Source organism: Lissotriton helveticus, chromosome 11 (genome assembly GCF_964261635.1).
Source record: "Lissotriton helveticus chromosome 11, aLisHel1.1, whole genome shotgun sequence".
Taxonomy (NCBI): domain Eukaryota; kingdom Metazoa; phylum Chordata; class Amphibia; order Caudata; family Salamandridae; genus Lissotriton; species Lissotriton helveticus.
Window position 1 is genome coordinate 838,703,965 of NC_136072.1, and position 20,579 is coordinate 838,724,543.

Here is a 20,579-nt window from a genome sequence, read left to right on the forward strand (position 1 = left end):
CCCTTCCCCCAGTTTTGGTAGGATTGGAGTTAGGGTAGTTAATCAGCCTGACCCCACCAAAAAGATGCACTTTCCCCAACGTTAATAAGGCTTAAAGTAAAGTAATACATATGCCCCCAAAAAAGAAAATGTTTTGCACTCATCCCAATGTTTGTAAGAATACAGTTAGAATAGTAAATCTGGCACCCCAAATGTATGTACTTACTCCAATGTTTCTGGAACTGTAAATAGAATGCTTAATTTAACCCCAGACACCTACAAAAATTTAGAAAGCCGTGACTAAGCAGTTGGGTAAAACAATGAAAATGGGATTCCTAGTTAGAGACTCTGGCTCAAGTGTTAAAGTCGAGGAAAAAACTAACGAGGGAGGAACCTCTTAAAAGCAGTAGCTATAACTTCAAATTATATAACTGAGTGACTTCAAGATAGTTTCTTTTGGCAAATTATTTGTGCTTAAAAATAAAATAAAATGAATGAAAACAAATGATTTTCAGTGTACAAGTAGTGTGGAAAAGTAAATTGTGTCATGTTCTGTGTCCCTACGTGTCATCCATCATATGTTATGTGTGCATGACCAATATGCATATGTTATTCCCCATGTCCGATTAATGACGCAATTACAGTTGTGTCCACCTCTGGTATGTTAGTTTCCAGTCCTCGTGAATACTACGAATATCAGGCCTATGTAAAGTAATGTTGCCACATTTCTCAGTGTGCACGTTATTTCATTATAAAGTCCCCGTTTCCAGGCCTCAAAAGGGCCTGGACATCAGATTCAGCTCCTGTCTCCTGAAGCCTTGCTGAGGAGCGATACAGCCCCCACCTGTATCCTCGACTTTTCACTTACTTCCTGCCTCGCAGTGCCCGGTGCAGCTTGGCTCTGCCTCTGAGTCTGCCAAGACTATGTTATGATTCCAGCTATCAGTTCAGTCTTCCTTCTCTGCATTCCTAAACTACTGAACTGCATCAATAGTTTCCGTCATTGTCTAGCCTATGCGGCTCCATGTTAAGAGAAATACTGTATTTAATGGTCATTTAATATTCTTCATCACGCACTACATGAAGAATAAATGCATGCTCCAGTCTTAGAGTCAGTTAGCTTTTCCCCTCATGACTTCTAGTTTATATCAACATGTTCCCTAAACATTAGATACCAGATAGGGTTTAGGTACATGTCGCTCCGACCCTCCAGACTTTAGTCTCTGCTCCTAGCACAGAGTTCATAGCCCCCAGCTTCTCCTCGTAACACGTCATTGCCAGTTTGCGCGCACCATCAGGTTAGAGGTCCCGGCTCCTTAGGTAGCCCCTCCAATGTTTCCGCCCCATTCATGACATATTCTGTTACGTCTGCACCACATGTTTATGTATACTCCCAGTTACACCTACTTTTACTCTTATCTTTCGCGACTGCTACGTGTCACGCCTTCTGCTCCACCCACTGCTACGCCTACTGCAATGTAATGCTATGTGTTTTCGTTTTGTATATAAGCTCATGTATTGTTATTAAAAGTTAGCGCGCTCATCCCAGACCCAGCCCCAGCAGCTGCTGGGCCCCTGTTCCTATGCAGGTTGTCCTGCTCCTGTCCTTATGCTGTATTAAACCTGCAAAACTCCTACTACCTCGAATCTTGACTCTTATTTATTGAGCTATCTGTTATGATATATGTCTAGTCAAAAATAGGGTATTATTTATTTATTTACCACATAATGGCGCCCGAACAGGGACTTGCCCTTTCCCCACGCGTCGGTGAAGCCACGCCGACCCCCTGACCCTCTGCAGTCGTGACGGAACTCTTCTGCGCAGTGGCAGATATTTCTGCTCAAGTATCCCTCAGGCCCACGGAGGAGACGGAGGAGGCGGTCCAGCATCCAAACGAGACGGTGGAGGAACGCGGCGAGTCCCGACCAGAGCCCAAGCCAAGAGTCCAAGGTCCGAGGTATCCGGAGGCCCACCCGTAACTGAAGTCCGAAGTTCGTCGTCCGTCGTCGTAGCAGTCCAGTCCAGTCCAAGGCCTTTCCGTTCTTGCTGCCCGGTGAGTACCATTGCTGGGGTAGTATCTAGACAGGGTCAATCTAAATTGACTCTGGTCCGTGGGTTGGTGGTACCCAGGCCCACTAACGAAGTGTTCACCTAGGTGGATACGGGTCTTGATGCGTCCCTTTATGGGACCGGTATGTTCCGTACTGTTTCAGCAGTGCATCCAGTAACTCTAGTCTGTTCCGTTCTCGAGAAATTCTTGTGTTTCTGTTCTTAGTATTCCAGGTATTATTCTGTCCGAACTGTAATGTTATGATGTTGTTCAATGTATTTCCAATGTCGTGGTATGCCTGAATTGTTTTCCCAATTGTTATTGTTCCTCGTCTATTGTATTGTGTTCCGATTCAAGTTTACAATGTCTCTCTTTTCGAGACTACGTCAGTTAAAAACTAGAAAGGGTTTGTTAGAAGAAGCAGTTCCTGTCCCGCCCAGGGACAGTCCAGGTCATTTTATGTATCAGAAACATGGCATAAGCGCCATATTGTATCTAGATTTATGGGTAGATTATACCAAACAGTTAGAAGAAAAGTATAGATGGCCCGTATCGGGTACATGGGATGCCGAATGCATCATGCGAGTAGAAGAAGCATTATGGAAAAAGAAAGCCAGACAGTCACAGAAAGATGCCATCGAGTTATGGCGCAAAGAAGCTCATAAAAGAACCGAAAAAGAAATCAGAAAGACAGAACTAAGTAGAGAATCCCAAGAACGAGCCCAAGAAAGAGAATTAATCGAGATAGGTGAACGAGTCAAAGCCGAACAGTCAGACAGACAGAGGCATGCCCTCATTAAGGGTATGTATCCTCTTCTTGCTGAGGGCTTGCCAAAAGCGACCCCAGAGGCATCCAGTAACTTTCCGCCACCATTAGTTCCGACCAAGCTACGTCACAAACCGACCGCAGCTGATATTTTTATTTCGTCCTATCTGGACGACACAGTCCCCGAATATGCAAATCCTGTTCGCACTCCGCCAGTCCCTGTAAATCAGGTAATTCCTGCTCCCCCAGATACCGGGGTGCCCTTAACAGCCCCCCCGGGTCAGCCCGCCATACAAGTCCAGCCCACGTTACAATTACCGACCCTGCCAGGACGAAAAGCATCAGTTGATGATTCTAGTTTAGGGGCCGCAGGAGGAGGTCTTCCTCAAACCCCGCCGCCATACAAACGTTTATCAGCACTCGAATTACATGCTCAAGCATCACAGCGTACTCCTAAAAGTAATAAGTCTGTTGCAGAAATCAGGCAAACCCTTGGCGAATGTGTCTATGACCCAGTTCCAGGCGAGTTTAATATGGTTTTATATTCCATACGCGTAAGGAGGGTGACCGAGTATCTAGTCACCTTGCCGAATATGAAAGAAGATCTAGACAGGATATATCGTTTCATCCGTACAGGGGATGACCCACAAAGTATTAGTGATGCCATGTCTCAAAGGAAAGCCGAGATTCAGCGCATGATTTTAAAGTTTTTAATTAACTGTCTAATAAGGGAACAAGATTATCCGTCTAAAGACCCGGAAGAAATGAAAACTCTAACAAAGTGGAGTGATAATATAGCCGAAGGAAAGCACAATACCATTAGTGCCATGGAAAGTATGTACAAGAAAATCCGTAGAGAGATAATAAAGATACACGAACAGCGTAAAGCCGCACAAGTAAGCGAGAAAGAAAGTACCTCTGATCCTGAAGAGGAAGACGATGAGAATACTGCCAGAATAGCGTATGTAGGAAAACCTAGATTTCCAGATCGCCATTTACGTCTAGAACACAAGTCTATTTTCCATCATCCAGCACCAGAACAAGGTTCCCTAGAACAAGTATTCCAAGCTACCGATCATATTCTGAAATCACGAATCGGTTATAGTGAGTTAAGTACTATGCATGAACAGGAATTAGTGCGATCAGCAGTCCGATGGATTACTGATTCTACCACTTTTCCAGACGAAATAGTGGCACAAATGTTTCTGAAATTGCCCCCAGCCGAGCAGCGACTGGTGGGTATGTATATGATTCAGTACCTCATTACTCTGTATGAGGGTCAGCACTCTGATCCAGGTCCGTTACATGATATCCTGAACGAGTTACTCCAGTATAAATGGAGAGGTCTAGGTACCGATTTAATTAGTGTCATTCTAGAACAGCGTCATAAATATAGAACATTCTTGAACCCGCATTTTGTTCATGTCTCACCCCCAGAAAGTAAATCATTCTACATAGACAGACAGAATCCGTTACGAGAAGTCCACCCAGTTAAAGGAACGGGTGGCGAAATGCAGCGAGTGTTTGTATACACTCCAATCACAAAGATGGAACTCCTTGAAATGAAGAAATTAATTCCCTGTCATGATAAAGATCCAGCAGGGTTCCATAGAGAATTAAAAGACATGCTCCGTATGGGAGAATACACTTACCCAGATATCATTAAAATGTTAAAAGTTCTGCTACCCCCAGGGGTGTATGAAAAACTAAAGGAAAAAGAATGGGAGGTGGGAGAGAAAAAGATAGATTGGGCAGTCCTAGAAGCAGAAGACAAGGCACGAGTACCAGGTACTGGTCTAGGAGAGAAATGTAAAGAATTACCAGAATTATTAATTCAAGTTTTACCCAGATTATTAACAACAAGAAAAGAAGACTGGGATGCAATCTCAGCCTGTAAACAGAAACAAGATGAAGATATTAGTGATTTTTATTCTAGATTTGAAAAATGTTTCAGTATCAACAGTGGTCTCAAGACAAGTAGTGAGTCATATCCTCACCTTTTCGTTACTAAATTAGTCGAGAATTCAAGCCCACAAGTTAAAAACCGAGTTTTGAAAGTCGAAAGCACCTGGCAAGCAAATACTCCGTCCCAGATGCTCCAGATGCTCCAGTATCACCAGAATAGAATCAGGGAAGAGCAAGAACACGAGAGAAAACGTATGAAAGACACGAAAATGAAAGTGCTAGTTGCACAATCTGTTCCTCAAGACAGTCAGAAGAGGGGTCCGAACCAAGCCAGTCATCCTGCAGCACCCGTTAAAGGGAACTGCAATTATTGTAAACAGCCAGGTCATTTTATAAATGAGTGTGCAGTTCTGAAACACAACATAGCTACTGGTAAGACTAAAGAAAGACCACGTCCGCCTAGACAAGAACAAGTTTCACAGATTCCTCAGTCACAGAATGCACCACAGACAGTTACAGCACCGCAGCCTATCGCTGCAACACAGCACGTTACATCGCAGATGTACCAGTATGCACAGTCTGAGTATCCAGAGTACCAGCCATATTCATGAAACAGCCTAGAGAGGGAGGTAGGCTTGCCTCTCATCGAGATACCTGTAGATCAAGAAGGTCCCTATGTTCACAGTCAAGTATTAGGGAAAGACAGAAAGTTTTTGATTGATACAGGGGCAAGTAGGACCACAATTAGTCATGCCGAAGTTCCAGGGGCTCCGCTCTCAGGCTCAAGAAATGTTTCCCTTGGATTTTCAGGAAAGCCTATCGTAAATGAGATTTCAAAGCCAGTCACTCTAGAAGTAGGTCCATTGTCCCGCACTACTGATCTGTTACTTACTAAGTCATGTCCAGAAAATCTATTAGGCATTAAAACACTGAAAGAGTTAGGTGCCGTTATATGTTGTTCCCCAGAGGGAATACGTCTGTTCCTACGTGACTTTAAGGGTCACTATGTATTACGAGATTTTGATTCCAGACTGTCTAAAGTTCCGCAGCATTTATGGGCGCAAGGTCCAACTGATGTAGGTTACATGCAAATCACACCCCATCGTGTGACTCTCAAACCAGGTGTAGTGTTACCACGAATCAGACAGTACAGATTGCCACCCGAGGCTGTAGCAGCCTTATCCAAAATTATTGACGAGCTCATCGCTCAAGGAGTAGTTGTAGAAACTGACTCCAATGTATGCAATTCTCCGATCATTCCAGTCATGAAACGTACTGATCCAAATGCACCCCCAGTATATCGATTAGTGATTGATTTACGAGAACTTAACAAATGTATTATTCCTCAGTACCCAGTTGTCCCAGACATCTCTTCCCTATTGACAGCTATTGATTCCGAAGCCACGTTCTTTACAGTAATAGACCTCAAGAACGCATTTTTTAGTGTTCCAATTCATCCAGACAGCCAGTTTCTTTTCGGATTCTGTTTAAATGGAAGGAGCTATATGTTCACACGCGCTCCTCAAGGTTTCACAGAAAGCCCTAGTATTTACAGTCAAGCACTTAAGAGACAACTAGACAACATTCACATGCCAACTAACACTGCCCTGCTCCAGTATGTCGATGATCTACTGATCACAGCCCGTTCTGAACGTGATTGCGAGCGAGCGTCACTCACGGTTTTGTATTTCCTAGCCGAGATGGGGCACAAGGTGTCACCTTCGAAGCTTCAATTCTGTGTCCAGCAAGTGGTATACTTAGGACACTTACTGTCCAAGAGGGGTAGGCAGTTGACACCAGACCGTATCCAGTTAATAGCGAGTCTTCCCCAGCCCAGAACCCAGAAGGAGGTACGTGCCTTTATCGGCCTTACTTCTTATTGCAGACAATGGATTCCCCAGTATGCATTTCTAGCTAAGCCACTGATACAGTTAACGACACAGGAGGCAGCCGTATCGACTGTTCTCCCTTGGACATCTGAACATACACTTAGTTTCAACGAGTTAAAGAAAGCCCTATGCCAAGCTCCAGTTCTAGCTACACCGAACTACAGTAAGCCTTTTACACTTTTTGTCACTGAACGCGAAGGTACAGCATTATCTGTTCTCACACAAGATCAAGCAGGACAATACAAGCCCTGTGCTTATTTTTCGAGCACACTAGATCCAGTCGCCCAGGCGTTGCCTGCGTGCCTCAAGTCAGTTGCAGCCACAGCACTAGCTATTAGACAAAGTGATTCCATAGTCTTAGGACATACCTTGACAGTACAAGTTCCACATTCCGTGGAAGTTCTTCTAAACCGAACACAAACTCAGCACTTGACAATTGCACGTTTAACAGGTTATGAATTGACACTGTTCCAGCCACACATAGAAATTAGACGCTGCAACGTCCTGAATCCTGCTACACTGTTACCACCAGTTAATTCAAATCCTGACCCACATGACTGTGTGGAAGTAGTCAATATTACGACAAAACCAAGACAAGACCTGACAGACATTCCGTTACCAGATCCTGACCTGACACTTTATGTGGATGGTTCATGTATGAGAACTAGTACAGGAGAATTAGTCGCCGCGTATGCAGTGACTACTGACACCGAAGTTATTAAAACACACCGTATTGATACCCTGTCCGCTCAAGCAGCAGAGCTAGTTGCTCTGACACAAGCCTGTATACACGCCAAGAACCTGAAAGTTAATGTTTACACAGATTCACGTTACGCATTTGGAGTTGTACACGACTTTGGAGTGCTCTGGCAGGAGAGAGGTTTCATGACTTCTCATGGAACCAAGATTCAGCATGGTCTCCTTATTCAAGCTCTGTTAGATGCCATACATTTACCGACATCTATTGCTATCATGAAATGCAAAGCACATACGAAAGTTATTGACATTATTTCTCAAGGTAATGATCTAGCAGATCGCACAGCCAAGCTTACAGCACAGACTCTAGACAGTCCAGTTAACATGACACACACTCCAGATCCGATTACATGTATGACAGTTAAGGACCCTACTGAAGATGTCATAGATATCCAGTTACATGCTACTCCTGAGGAAATCAAGAAATGGTCTGAACAAGGAGGGGTCCAGACAGATCAAGGATGGTTAACGAAGGGTAGAGCCACATGGTTTCTCCCCGACTCTATGGTTCAAGTCATTATTAATACCGCACATAGTCCAGCACATTTAGGAGAAAAAGCTATGTTAGACAGTATCCAGAACATTTGGTTCAACAAGCATTTACGAGCTGCAGCCAAGCAGAAAGTCCGTACCTGTATGATATGTTGTCAGTTTAATCCAGGTAAAAGTGTCCCGGTGGAACAAGGTGGTTTTCAGCCTCCTGACCACCCTTTTGAGGTCCTCCAGATGGATTATATTCAGATGGAGCGATGTCGAGGTTTCAAGTATGTCCTTGTAGTTGTATGCGCTTTGTCCAGATGGACAGAAGCATATCCAGTCCCAGATTACACAGCCGCGACCACTGCCAAGCAGTTGGTTCGTGAATTCTTCCCTCGATATGGACTCCCTAGAGTCGTATATTCTGATAACGGTCAGCCATTCTCATCTGAACTCATGAAGCACGTTTCCCTGTTGTTAGGGTACCAGTGGAAGTTCCATTGTGTACGCCATCCTGAAGCAGCCGGTCTAGTCGAGAGACATAATCAGACTCTGAAAATTCGAATTGCAAAAATATGTAAAGATAAGGGTGTGGACTGGCTAGTAGCTCTGCCAGTCGCTTTGTTTTATATGCGCATGGTCGCACATTCCAGATCAGGTCTGTCCCCGTATGAGGTCGTATTCGGCCGCCCCCCTAACATGTGGGGTACTCCTAGACCCCGAAGTATTACTGATGTTTCATGTAATATGCTGACAGATTACCTAGCTTCCTTGATGTCTGCCCTCAACTCATGTCGTTCACAGGTTGCTGCCGCATTTCCAGACAATACCGAGGTGGCACCGCATGAAATCGTTCCAGGTTCCATGGTGATGGTCCGGAACTTTGACAGATCAAGTCCGCTGGAGCCTCGATGGAAAGAGCCCCGTCAGGTCCTCCTCACCACCCGTACAGCCGTGAAGTTGGAAGGCCGAAAAGGATGGATACACCTTTCTCACGTTAAACTTTTAAAAGGACTGAAACCCGTCTTTAAGAACATTTCCCAGGATTTTAAGGACTGTCCCGCAAAAGACATTGATACAACCCCTCCCTTGGTAGAGAAAACTCCGCAGCAGGAGTATAAGCAAAAACTACGGTCTAGTAAAATAAGTCAGTCAGTTTGATTGTCTAAGTCCTCCCCTAGGTGAAACGGTTAGACTGTTTCTGACATGTATAAAATAGACCCCCATAGTGAGAGAGTTAGTAAAAACTCAATTCGATGTATCGTTTTTCTAAGTTTCATATTATTTCTCAGCCTTTTGATTTCCTGCACTAGTTACGCATTTTTCCTGTGTTTTTCAGTTCCTCATGTAAATAAGCATTCTAATGTTACAGCAGAGCACACGTTTAGTGATCTGCCTCCTCACGAATATTCATATCGCCTCGCTATGCGTAATAACTCATTTATCCGCATGTTACATTACTCACACCAGACCAGCAATGCCACTAATTGTTGGGTGTGTGGTCGACTCCCCCCTTTCCAGACACCGAAGGGAGTTCTGCCACTTTTTCCTTATCCGTTCTCACATAATGGTTCGTGTGGAGCATGGTCCACGTTAACGTCATCCTCAACAGATATGTCTTTTCTTAACAGCACATGTTTCCCAGACAAGAAAGGTCTCCCCCACAGAACAGGTTTAGATCTAGAAAATGAAGTGTACAATTTAGGTAACTATTCGTCGAATTTCATGGTCCTGAATGTTCAGTCTGATACTACTCCAGACTCACCTGCTATTTCAGTACTACCAGTCAAAGGCGAATTATGTGTCCGAAATAATGGTTCTGTACACGTAGGACATAGTGATTGTACTACTATTATCCAGTATAGTGACAGTGGGAAATCTATTTTCAAAGCTTCACGTCATTCTTATTTTGTTTGTGGTCAAACTGCATATGTTCGTCTGCCCCTCGATTGGGAGGGAACCTGTTACATTGCCTTCCTACTGCCACCTGTTTTCCTAGCCCCACCTGACTACCATAGGAATTCCTTCCTAGTACATACTAGACACAAGAGAAACCTCCCGATTGTCGATTATACTGAAACTGCTGCAGAACAATTCATTGATATTGATAAAGGTGTGTTCCCTTATTTAGGTACAGTTGTAAATAGTAAGCTAATCCGTAGGTTAACAAGAACCCTTGAAGCAGTAGTAGATGAGACTGCCTCCGCTCTAGGTAACTTAACCGAAGAGCAATCCTTTATGAGAATTGTTGTGCTCCAGAATCGTCTCGTCCTTGACGTCATATTGGCCGATAGGGGCGGGGCCTGTAGAGTCCTCGGATCTAGTTGTTGCATTTTCATTCCAAATAATGCGCCGTCTGTTTATTCAGCTATAACCAGACTCCATAAAATTGCCCATCTGTTACACCAAGATCCAGGCACCTGGACATGGTCCGGTTGGTTCTGGAATATAATTTCTGCATGGGGATGGAAAGTCCTGTCCTTTCTAGGTATCGCAGTAGCGATCATATTCAGCTGCTGCCTCTGTATACAATGTGGCCCTGCGATTTGCGGCATGTGTGCTACCTCTTGTATTCCTAGTCCCAAGCCCCGTTTTAAATCCCGTTCCAAGACAATTCGAGATGAACAAATGGTACTATATGAAATGATAGATGGTATCATGAATATTGATGTTTCCTGATGGAAACGTAGTGACAAGGAGGGAATGTGGAAAAGTAAATTTTGTCATGTTCTGTGTCCCTACGTGTCATCCATCATATGTTATGTGTGCATGACCAATATGCATATGTTATTCCCCATGTCCGATTAATGACGCAATTACAGTTGTGTCCACCTCTGGTATGTTAGTTTCCAGTCCTCGTGAATACTACGAATATCAGGCCTATGTAAAGTAATGTTGCCACATTTCTCAGTGTGCACGTTATTTCATTATAAAGTCCCCGTTTCCAGGCCTCAAAAGGGCCTGGACATCAGATTCAGCTCCTGTCTCCTGAAGCCTCGCTGAGGAGCGATACAGCCCCCACCTGTATCCTCGACTTTTCACTTACTTCCTGCCTCGCAGTGCCCGGTGCAGCTTGGCTCTGCCTCTGAGTCTGCCAAGACTATGTTATGATTCCAGCTATCAGTTCAGTCTTCCTTCTCTGCATTCCTAAACTACTGAACTGCATCAATAGTTTCCGTCATTGTCTAGCCTATGCGGCTCCATGTTAAGAGAAATACTGTATTTAATGGTCATTTAATATTCTTCATCACGCACTACATGAAGAATAAATGCATGCTCCAGTCTTAGAGTCAGTTAGCTTTTCCCCTCATGACTTCTAGTTTATATCAACATGTTCCCTAAACATTAGATACCAGATAGGGTTTAGGTACATGTCGCTCCGACCCTCCAGACTTTAGTCTCTGCTCCTAGCACAGAGTTCATAGCCCCCAGCTTCTCCTCGTAACACGTCATTGCCAGTTTGCGCGCACCATCAGGTTAGAGGTCCCGGCTCCTTAGGTAGCCCCTCCAATGTTTCCGCCCCATTCATGACATATTCTGTTACGTCTGCACCACATGTTTATGTATACTCCCAGTTACACCTACTTTTACTCTTATCTTTCGCGACTGCTACGTGTCACGCCTTCTGCTCCACCCACTGCTACGCCTACTGCAATGTAATGCTATGTGTTTTCGTTTTGTATATAAGCTCATGTATTGTTATTAAAAGTTAGCGCGCTCATCCCAGACCCAGCCCCAGCAGCTGCTGGGCCCCTGTTCCTATGCAGGTTGTCCTGCTCCTGTCCTTATGCTGTATTAAACCTGCAAAACTCCTACTACCTCGAATCTTGACTCTTATTTATTGAGCTATCTGTTATGATATATGTCTAGTCAAAAATAGGGTATTATTTATTTATTTACCACAGTAGGCCCATATAGGCTGGGTTAGGGTAACTCTTGGAAAGAGTTACTTTGCCTAGAAGGTATCATTGAACATCACTTCAAAAAGAAGAAATGTCTATTTTGCAATTCCTATTTTCCGGAGAATGGTACAAGCCAGGTGTTAGGCCTATCAGCTTTAGGGTGGACTTCCCCCAAATGTTTTGCCTTCACCCCCACTATTTTTGCTGATGTTGTTTTATTGCTGGCCTTAGGACTCTGGGCGGATGTATGTCATTATAACGCATGCTTTTAGAACGCATGCCATTACAACGAAACTATTACAACGCAGGACCCATTGCAACGCATGCCATTACAACGCATGCCATTACAGCGTAGCTGCTATTACAACGCATGCCATTACAATGTAAGTATGGGTAAGTAATTTATAGTGAAAGTGTTGGATAGTGTAGGGGTTAAAATTACTATTCTAACTCCAGGGGGGCGTAATAGTAGGGTAAGTGTTGGATGCTGTAGGGGCTAAAATTAAATCAAATACTTACCCATACTTACGTTGTAATGGCATGCGTTGTAATAGCAGTTGCGTTGTAATGGAATGCTTTGTAATGGCATGCATTGTAATGGAACCTGCGTTGTAAAAGTTTTGTTGCAATGGTAGTGCGTTGTGTTAGTTGCGTTGTAAAGGATGTTTCCCCTCTGGGCACTTTACTACTGCTAATGAGTGTCAAAGTGCCTGTGCTCACTCATTAAAAAATGTTAACATGTTAACATTGGCTTATACCCAACTGGCATATTTCATCTACTTGTAAGTCCCTAGTAAAGCAGCACTACCTGTGCCTAGGGCCTGTAGATTAAATGCTACTATTGGGCCTGCAGCACTGATTTTGCCCCCCACTTAAGAAGCACTTTGAACATGTCTCAGGCCTGCCATTACATCCTATGTGTGCAGTTTTAAACTGCCATTTCCACCTACCAAGATAACCCTTTCACCAGGCCCAGTCCTTCCTTTTTGAGACTTATAAGTCATCCCTAGGGTAGGCCCTGGACAGCCAGAGGGCAGAGTGCAATGCATTTAAAAAGTAATACATGCACTTTTAATCTGTACATGTCCTGGTAGTGAAAAACTCCTAAATTCGTTTTTCACCCCTGCCATAGAATAACATGGGAATAGCATTATTACACGTAATAAGTTTAAAAATTAGAACAGATAACCAGGTCATGTGTGGTGTCTTTGGAAATGGAATTTAAAATCCTAACTTATGGTGAAGTCTGAGTTACAATTAAGAATATGCCAGTTTTCGAAAGTTGAAATTTACCTGCCTTAGCCATTTGGTGCCTGCAGCCTGTCTTTGGGTCACATGACTGGTTCAATCAATCAATCAATCAAGGGATTTGTAAAGCACGCTACTTACCCGTGAGGGTCTCAAGGCGCTGCAGGGGGGGGGAGCGAGGCTACTGTTCGAAGAGCCAGGTCTTGAGGAGTTTTCTGAAGGCGAGTAGGTCTTCGGTCTGATGTAGGTGGGTAGGAAGGGTGTTCCAGGTCTTGGCGGCGAGGTAGGAGAAGGATCTGCCACCGGAGGTAGTTCGTTGGATGCGGGGGACGGTGGCAAGGGCGAGGCTGGCGGAGCGGAGCTGGCGGGTGGGGGTGTGGAAGTTGAGTCGGCTATTCAGGTAGGCTGGTCCGGCGTTGTGGAGTGCTTTGTGTGCGTGGGTGAGGAGTTTGAAGGTGATCCTCTTGTCGACGGGGAACCAGTGTAGGTTCCTCAGGTAGGGGTGATGTGGCAGCGGCGTGGTGCGTTGACGATCAGTCTGGCGGAGGCATTTTGGATGCGCTGGAGTCGTCGTAGGTGTTTGGCCCGAGGATGAGGACCTCCGTCTTGTCCGAGTTCAGTTTCAAACGGCTGCTCCTCATCCAGCCAACAGTTGGGCTTTGTGTATCCCTCATATACAGCCACACACACCAGAGAGCTTAGGTATGCCTGGAAGAGCCATCCCTGGCAGTATGGGAGTGAGGAGCTGGGCTGAGCCCTACTTACATTTGAATAGGCTGTGCCCTGCCTCCACACAAAGGGTTACATAGCCCCTGTAGTTATTCTGGAGCCAGAGCAGGGGAGGAAGAGCATCTGTGTACTTCAAACAGGACCCTCTAGAAGCTTCTCTCTCACTTCAAATGCAGAACTGGGGCATAAATTGTGGACCTCAGACACCAACCCTTCAGTACAGTTCTGGCCTGTGGATATTTTGCCAAGAAGAAGGACTGCCATGCTGCTGAAAGGACTACCACTCTACTGGACTGCTGCCCTACAGTGATGCCCTGCTGCTCTCTTGCCTGGATAAGAAGGACTGGGCCTGCATCTCTTGAACCCACAACCTCAGACTTACTCTAGGGGCTAGTTGGATGACCTCTTGATCTGAAGCCTCAGAGACACAACAGACTTCCAACAACCTTGCACCAGCACCTTCACTCTGCCATCTGTGAATCTACCTTGTCAGGTGGTGCCACTCCAGTCCTGGACCGCTTAAGGTGCTCTGCCAGCCCCTGTGGATCCAGCAAAACCAATGCATCTCCTCTACTGCACGGCGCAACTACGTGCAGAACCACCACATTCTTGCTGCTGCGAGTGCATGGAGCGGCATGTGTGCTGGTGATCCGGTGCAAATATATGCAGAACCGCTGCACTGCTGCTGCAGCTAGTGCATGGGGCAGCACGACTACTAGAGGTCTCCCAATCTTACATGGCCGTCCTTCTGGGTCTGGCTCACGAGATACCTTGGTTACAGCATCTAGGGCAGGACAAGACGTTTGATCGACTTGTCACCCACATTTACTGGCCCCAGATGAGAAAAGACTCAGATGCCTTCCTGTAGGGCTTGCTTCAGCTGCCAAGTGATTGGTAAGCCTGTCATTGGCACCCCCTTAGAGAGGGTGGGCATCAACATTGTTGTGCCCTTGGACTCCAGAACTGCTTTGGGCAGCAGGTTTTTCCTGATTTTGGTGGAACATGCCACTCGGTACCCGGAGGCCATTCCTCTGAGGACCACAACTGCATCTGCAGTGTTTAGGGCCTTAATGGGGATTTTTACACAAGTAGATTTTGCCAAAGAAGTGGTGTCAGACAGGTGCGCCAACTTCATGCCTACGTTCATGAAGGCCATGTGGAAGGAATGTGAGGTAACCTATAAGTTCTCCACGACTTACCACCCTCATACAAACAGACTTGTTGAGAGATTCAACAAGACCGTCAGGGAATGATTATGGGATTACTGTAGCCCCAGAGGAGGAAGTGGGACATCCTCTTGCGCTGCCTACTTTTTGCCTACAGCAAAGAATCACAGAAGAAGTAGGGTTCAGCTCCTTTTAGCTCCTCGATGGTCCCCCTGTCAGGGAACCTCTCAGTGTGGTGAAGGAGGGTTGGAAGCAAGCTCCCAAGAAACCCCCTCAGAATGGGGTTCGCTCCCTCAGAACCGACGCATCACTTCTGCCACGCAACACATCTATGACACGGATGCTCGCAACACTCTGCAAACCAGGACTTGAGGTACTTTATTCAGCAGGCCTAACTGGGTCCTTGTAGCCAGCTTACTCTCCATCACAGTCAGCTTGAACTTGTCCCTTTGTCCCAGTCCAGCACGGCCAGATTTCCACAGTTTGAGCTTTGTGCTTTTTGGCGCGGTTTTCACTAAAATGTTTCAAATTGCATATCTCCGGTTCTGCTGATTAGATTTTTGTCATTTTTATCTTGTTTTTATCAAACATTACCCTATTTTTTAACCTGGCATGGAATCCTTTTGTGGTATGTCTTCACTATGTTACTGTTTGAAGTGTTGCACAAATACATTACACATTGCCTCTAATGAGCTGTGCCAAACTACCAGGGGGTTGAGGTTATTGTTTGACAAGGGCTCACACCCCAATCAACCAACAGCCCAATTTCTTACACCAGGTCTTTATGGAGTGACTGAACTTTAACAAGTTTGGGTCTCAGAATTCCACTTTAAAGAAGCTACAGAGAAAACCCGCCCACCAAAAGATTTCCAATGAAATTTAGGCACCTCAAGGAGATGCAGTGCTGGTGCTCTCATCCAGCCACTGGGATTATACTGATTTACACACTGAAAAAGAGGAGATAGTCTTTTGTCATTACTGAGCCATGTTCACCAAAAAAAGGGATTTCAATAAAATCTGTTCTTTCTCAATGAGCCAAATTAAGGAGACAAAAGCAGACAAAATGTGGTCTCTTTCCTTAATATCCAGAAGTAGTCTAGCTCTGTCGATTAGAACAACTGCAGTCTATGAAAATTACATTGAGGAAGATCACGCTAGGTAGCATTACAATAATCCAGGAACACCAAAATAAAAGCTTTCAGAATTTGTACTTTATGAAAAAAGGTAATTAATACATTGTAAGATTCACAGATGGCAAAAGTTGTACTAGTAACAGCATTAATTTTCTATGGCAAAGCAAGGGTAGAATCACATTTGATGGATAGGTTTTTCATACAGAGAACAGGGACAGATTTTTGCAAAGAGACGAGGGACAGAAAGACAACTGCCAAAAAGAGGATGGCTTGACAGGCTTAAGAAGTTTGGTCTTATCCCTATTTCACATCAGCTGTTTAAAACACTTCAATGTTTTGCCTTTGACAAAACATCTTGCAGGTTTAAAGCACAGCTTGGAGCATTATCTGAAATGTTAAGACTATTTGTGGACCATCAGTACACGTAAACAAACCAAAGCCCATAGATCCAGGAAAACAAGCCAGACAAATCAAATAAAGACTAAAAGGAAGTGGGTGTAAAATATAGCCCTGAGGAAATCCACAAGTGAGGGGGAGGATAGATGTGAACAGGATAATTGGTAGTCAAAAAGTCACTGAACCCTGCAAGAGCCGGTTCATGACACCAAGAATAGCAAGCCTGGATAGCATAATCTGGAGGCCATCAGTATCAAATTGTGGGGGGAGGTCTAGTGAAATTAAGGGCACCGGTATGTCAATATTAGTTTAGTAGCACATACATATATGCTTAAAGTATAGTTGTTGAAAAAGAAAAATGTGATTTCTATAAATTACTTGAAAACTACAAATAAATGTTTCTATATTTATAATATTTTTTTCTATTAAAACATACTTTACATTGTTACATATCTAGATGTATTACAGGGGGGTGGGCCCGGTGGGGTGGGGCCCGACCGCAGCAATCGCCACACGAGCCATCAGCACCTGGTTGCACACATCATTGATTTGGGATATGGGTGCTTTAATATATGAAAGTGGTACATCTGTGTACCATTGCAGAGAAGATTAGCGTTAGCGGCCTAATGGACAGATATTAGCAGGGACAATGTCTGGAATAACTGATGTTCAATATAGCAAAAGAACATGCAATGAAACATGGCACAGAGTGATATGAAGGCAAATGATTGATTGTTTTAATTGAGTTTTAATCATAATTATTTTAATTATGCAGGTCTACCCACATTCATATAGCTCCACATGGATTTTTGCAAATGCTGCCAGTGACAACCACCCAGATTAGTTAATAGTTCAAAAACTTTCTCTCTGCACTCTTTCTAGCTCATCTATCAGCTTGTAAAATAACTGAAATATTTCAAACTTTTTACTTCACAAAGCATGATTCATTATTAAAATCTAATATTTAAATAAAGATGCACAGTTCAGTTAAATGAATTAGAGGATACTTACTTTCACATGATTTTACTAGCCTAACATGCAATAAATGATCCTCATGAATGGGATTGATATATTTAGCTTCCCCAGATGAGCCAAACCAAATATGGTGATCCCCTTCTTGGCTACATATACACCGGCTTTAATAAAATACTTTTTTTTCACTTTAACATAGCTGCAAAATATTCTAGCAAGCAATTTTTCATGCTGTAACTTTTTTTAAATGTTCTAAGTAAGGTTCAGAGGTGTGCTCCACTTTACAAGCTCAACTGTTTCTTTGAACTTGGGCCCCTTACTAGTTAGCCATATTGTCTGTTGTACATATGATTGATAAATTGGTTATAATTACATTCGTTTCATCCTAAAATATTCTATGTTTCATGCTCTGTTGACCTTTCCTTAACATTGAGGACTATACACCGACCTTTGCAGATCAGTCCTTCTGATTTTCCATCAACATACACTCCCTTGAGTTATTGTAGCTGCTCATTTCAAACACTTTCTTCTTTGCATTTGCAAGTTTCAAGCATCAGGCAAACAACAGCAGCGTCATGTACTGCCACGTACGCCCTCTTGTGTATACATTGCAATGTGACACTTTTTGTGGAATTGTTGCCTTGCCTTACTAGGACAGGGATTTCAAGGCTGCCACGTTGTGAAAGCGGACACTGTCTGTCATCCAGGTCTGCAGTCCATTGCAAGCCTTCTCCCCTGAATCATCCACTATGCCCAATGAAGCACCCAGACAATCACCCCTCTTCTTCAGTCCTCTCAATGCTGTGCAAAGCCCGCACCTGCATCCTTACCTTGCCCTTAATACCAAGGAGAGTTTACTTACTCAACATCTCGTTTTCGAATTGGCTTCCCAGAGGCCATGACTTCAGCTACTTTTGAAACGATGGGGTCATAGTTCATACTGGCCACAGCAATCACCTCTTCATTCCTAAAAACAAAGACAGAGAGATCAACCCACATTCGGCCATCAACCAGATCATTCACTGGTACCAATATGCACCATATCTAGGCTGGCCATGTTGCTCAGACACAGGGCCTGGGACTGAGGGGAGGTCAATAGTGACAGGTTCTGAGACCAAGGAGATCTTGACACCACCCACCAATGAAAATGAATATTTGACACAAATGTATCACAGAGAAATGTAGGAAGTGAAGGATGTCTGACTACCTGTAGACATCCACAATGGCTACTGTGGAAAGAATGATTTGGTTGAACATTTCGTGTCATGAATTAGGTATTACAATTAACTGCTAATGTGGTGATTTTTACAAAGCCAGTTAGGCTTCCAAAGTATTTTTTCAACCAGTGATCACACGACATTCAAAGTATAAGAACGGTGTGTTCCACAGATTCAACCACTTCAACATAAAAAGTTGTTAGCTCGACTAAAGCTTAGCCGATGGGGAGGGTGACACACTGACTGCTCAGCCTGAAAAGAATGGTCCAGTCTAGCCTGAAACAAATGATGTGATCGTCCATATTGATAGGAGCAGAATGTGGGTATGAAATAATGTATAGCGCACACATTACCACGTAGGGCTGTAAAGAAGAGGGAAGAAGGCCAATGGGGTCTGCCATTATGGTGCATGGTGAACGGGTCAATGTCAGCACACAAAAGAAACAACCCAGATCGAAGTCAAATTTTGAGAGGGGTGATCCCAAATATTATAATTTGGCTGTTGCACTTGTTACATGAATCTTCAGAAGTCAATTCACGTAGGCACTTTCTTACTGCACAACTTCCAGCTATACAAGCTGTTCCTATAATGAAGTAAAACCCATCATTTTCTCTTTTCACCAAACCCTTTGAAAGCACCAGACAAAGAGCAATGGAGGAAAGTATAAAGAGACTGAGCCCTTCCGAATTACGTCTTTCATAAAGTAAAGACCGTGAAAGAAGACATCCCACCACCTTTAGTCAATCTGGGGAACCTGGAACTGTGTATGTGCCCTGTGAATACCAAAGACATTTACCATTTATAACAAATTATTTTAATATTTTTCCAGGATTGCTCCTAATGTATTTCGAGTCGATGAGACAGGTAAAAATGGGGTGGCACTGACCTTTGAGGAAAGGAAGGACTCTAATATTTCACCTTTCAGTTTGATATTGAGAAGTGATGGAATTGTTTCTCTGGGCAATGACCAGACTGAGTATGCTGCTCTGAGTGAGCTACTCTGCAAGTACAATGATGTGCCAATGATGGCATTTTTTGTGTATACTATTTACTTGAACATTTAGATGTGCTGGTAAGAGTAAATCGCAAAGGTAATGTTTGTCTTGTTTGGCTAATACAATTTAAGATGTTTACCCCATAATCAGCATGTTAGGGAAGAGAGCACAAATAAGTCAAGACACTTCTTCATCTGGCTCAGGACACTGCCTATATAAAAGAGATTCAGGGGGAGGGGGGATCTCTCCAAGGCAACTGGACCAGCCATGACTGGGAAAAAGGTAATGGGATTATGGGGGTGGTTTCCTTTAGGTCTTTGGGGAGAGCGCAGCTGGAGCTCTTCCCCCAATATGGCATTACTAGCATAGATGGGAGGCTCCTGCTAATGCGTTCAGTCAAGATGGATGTTATTCTTCAGCAGTGGAAGGATCTAGAATGCATTTCTACACCCCACTTCATATCTTGCCATTTACCGGTTCCAGAAGGCACCAGCAACCTTCCAGAAACAGATCATTTTAATTTCCTACTTTTCAGCCTAGAAGGAAGATCTTTAGTGCCAGCCACGAAATCAACAACCCTGCTGGTTAAAACCTGGCTTTGAGAGCCAAGAGATCCACCATACACAGTGATGTCTCTTTATTTGATTTTCCTGCACTGTTCCAGATTCAGGCTGCGAAACTGAGAACAGAATATTCAGCATTACCAGAGGAGAGGGAAAGACATATGATGTTTTTTCAAACCGGTAAATGGCTCTGCTTGATATCTAATTCATTAAGCCATGTGGTGTTATAGTCACAGATGCTGGCTTCGGAACTGGGGAACCAGGATCAAGTCTTTGCATCAGCTCAAAATCCTGTGATTCTGGGCTACTCACTTAATATCAGTGTGCCTAAAATAAAAATTACGTGTCCTTGTGCAATGTAACTGGTGCACAGGTATGGGGTTCCAATACCTTTGTGTTGAGTTCGTGCTATATAAAACTGCAAAAACGTCTCG

At 44.0% G+C, this 20,579-nt stretch overlaps 1 protein-coding gene across 2 annotated transcripts in view; it reads right to left on the reverse strand.

Annotated features, from left to right (window-relative positions):
* Nucleotides 1-20,579, reverse strand: part of AIFM3 (AIF family member 3) — a 337,117-nt gene that overhangs the window by 13,200 nt on the left and 303,338 nt on the right. For both annotated transcript variants that reach the window (XM_078667038.1, XM_078667037.1), the window contains exon 19: nt 18,232-18,336. In XM_078667038.1, the coding sequence (XP_078523164.1) occupies nt 18,232-18,336 (105 nt within the window). The remainder of the gene's footprint in view (nt 1-18,231; nt 18,337-20,579) is intronic.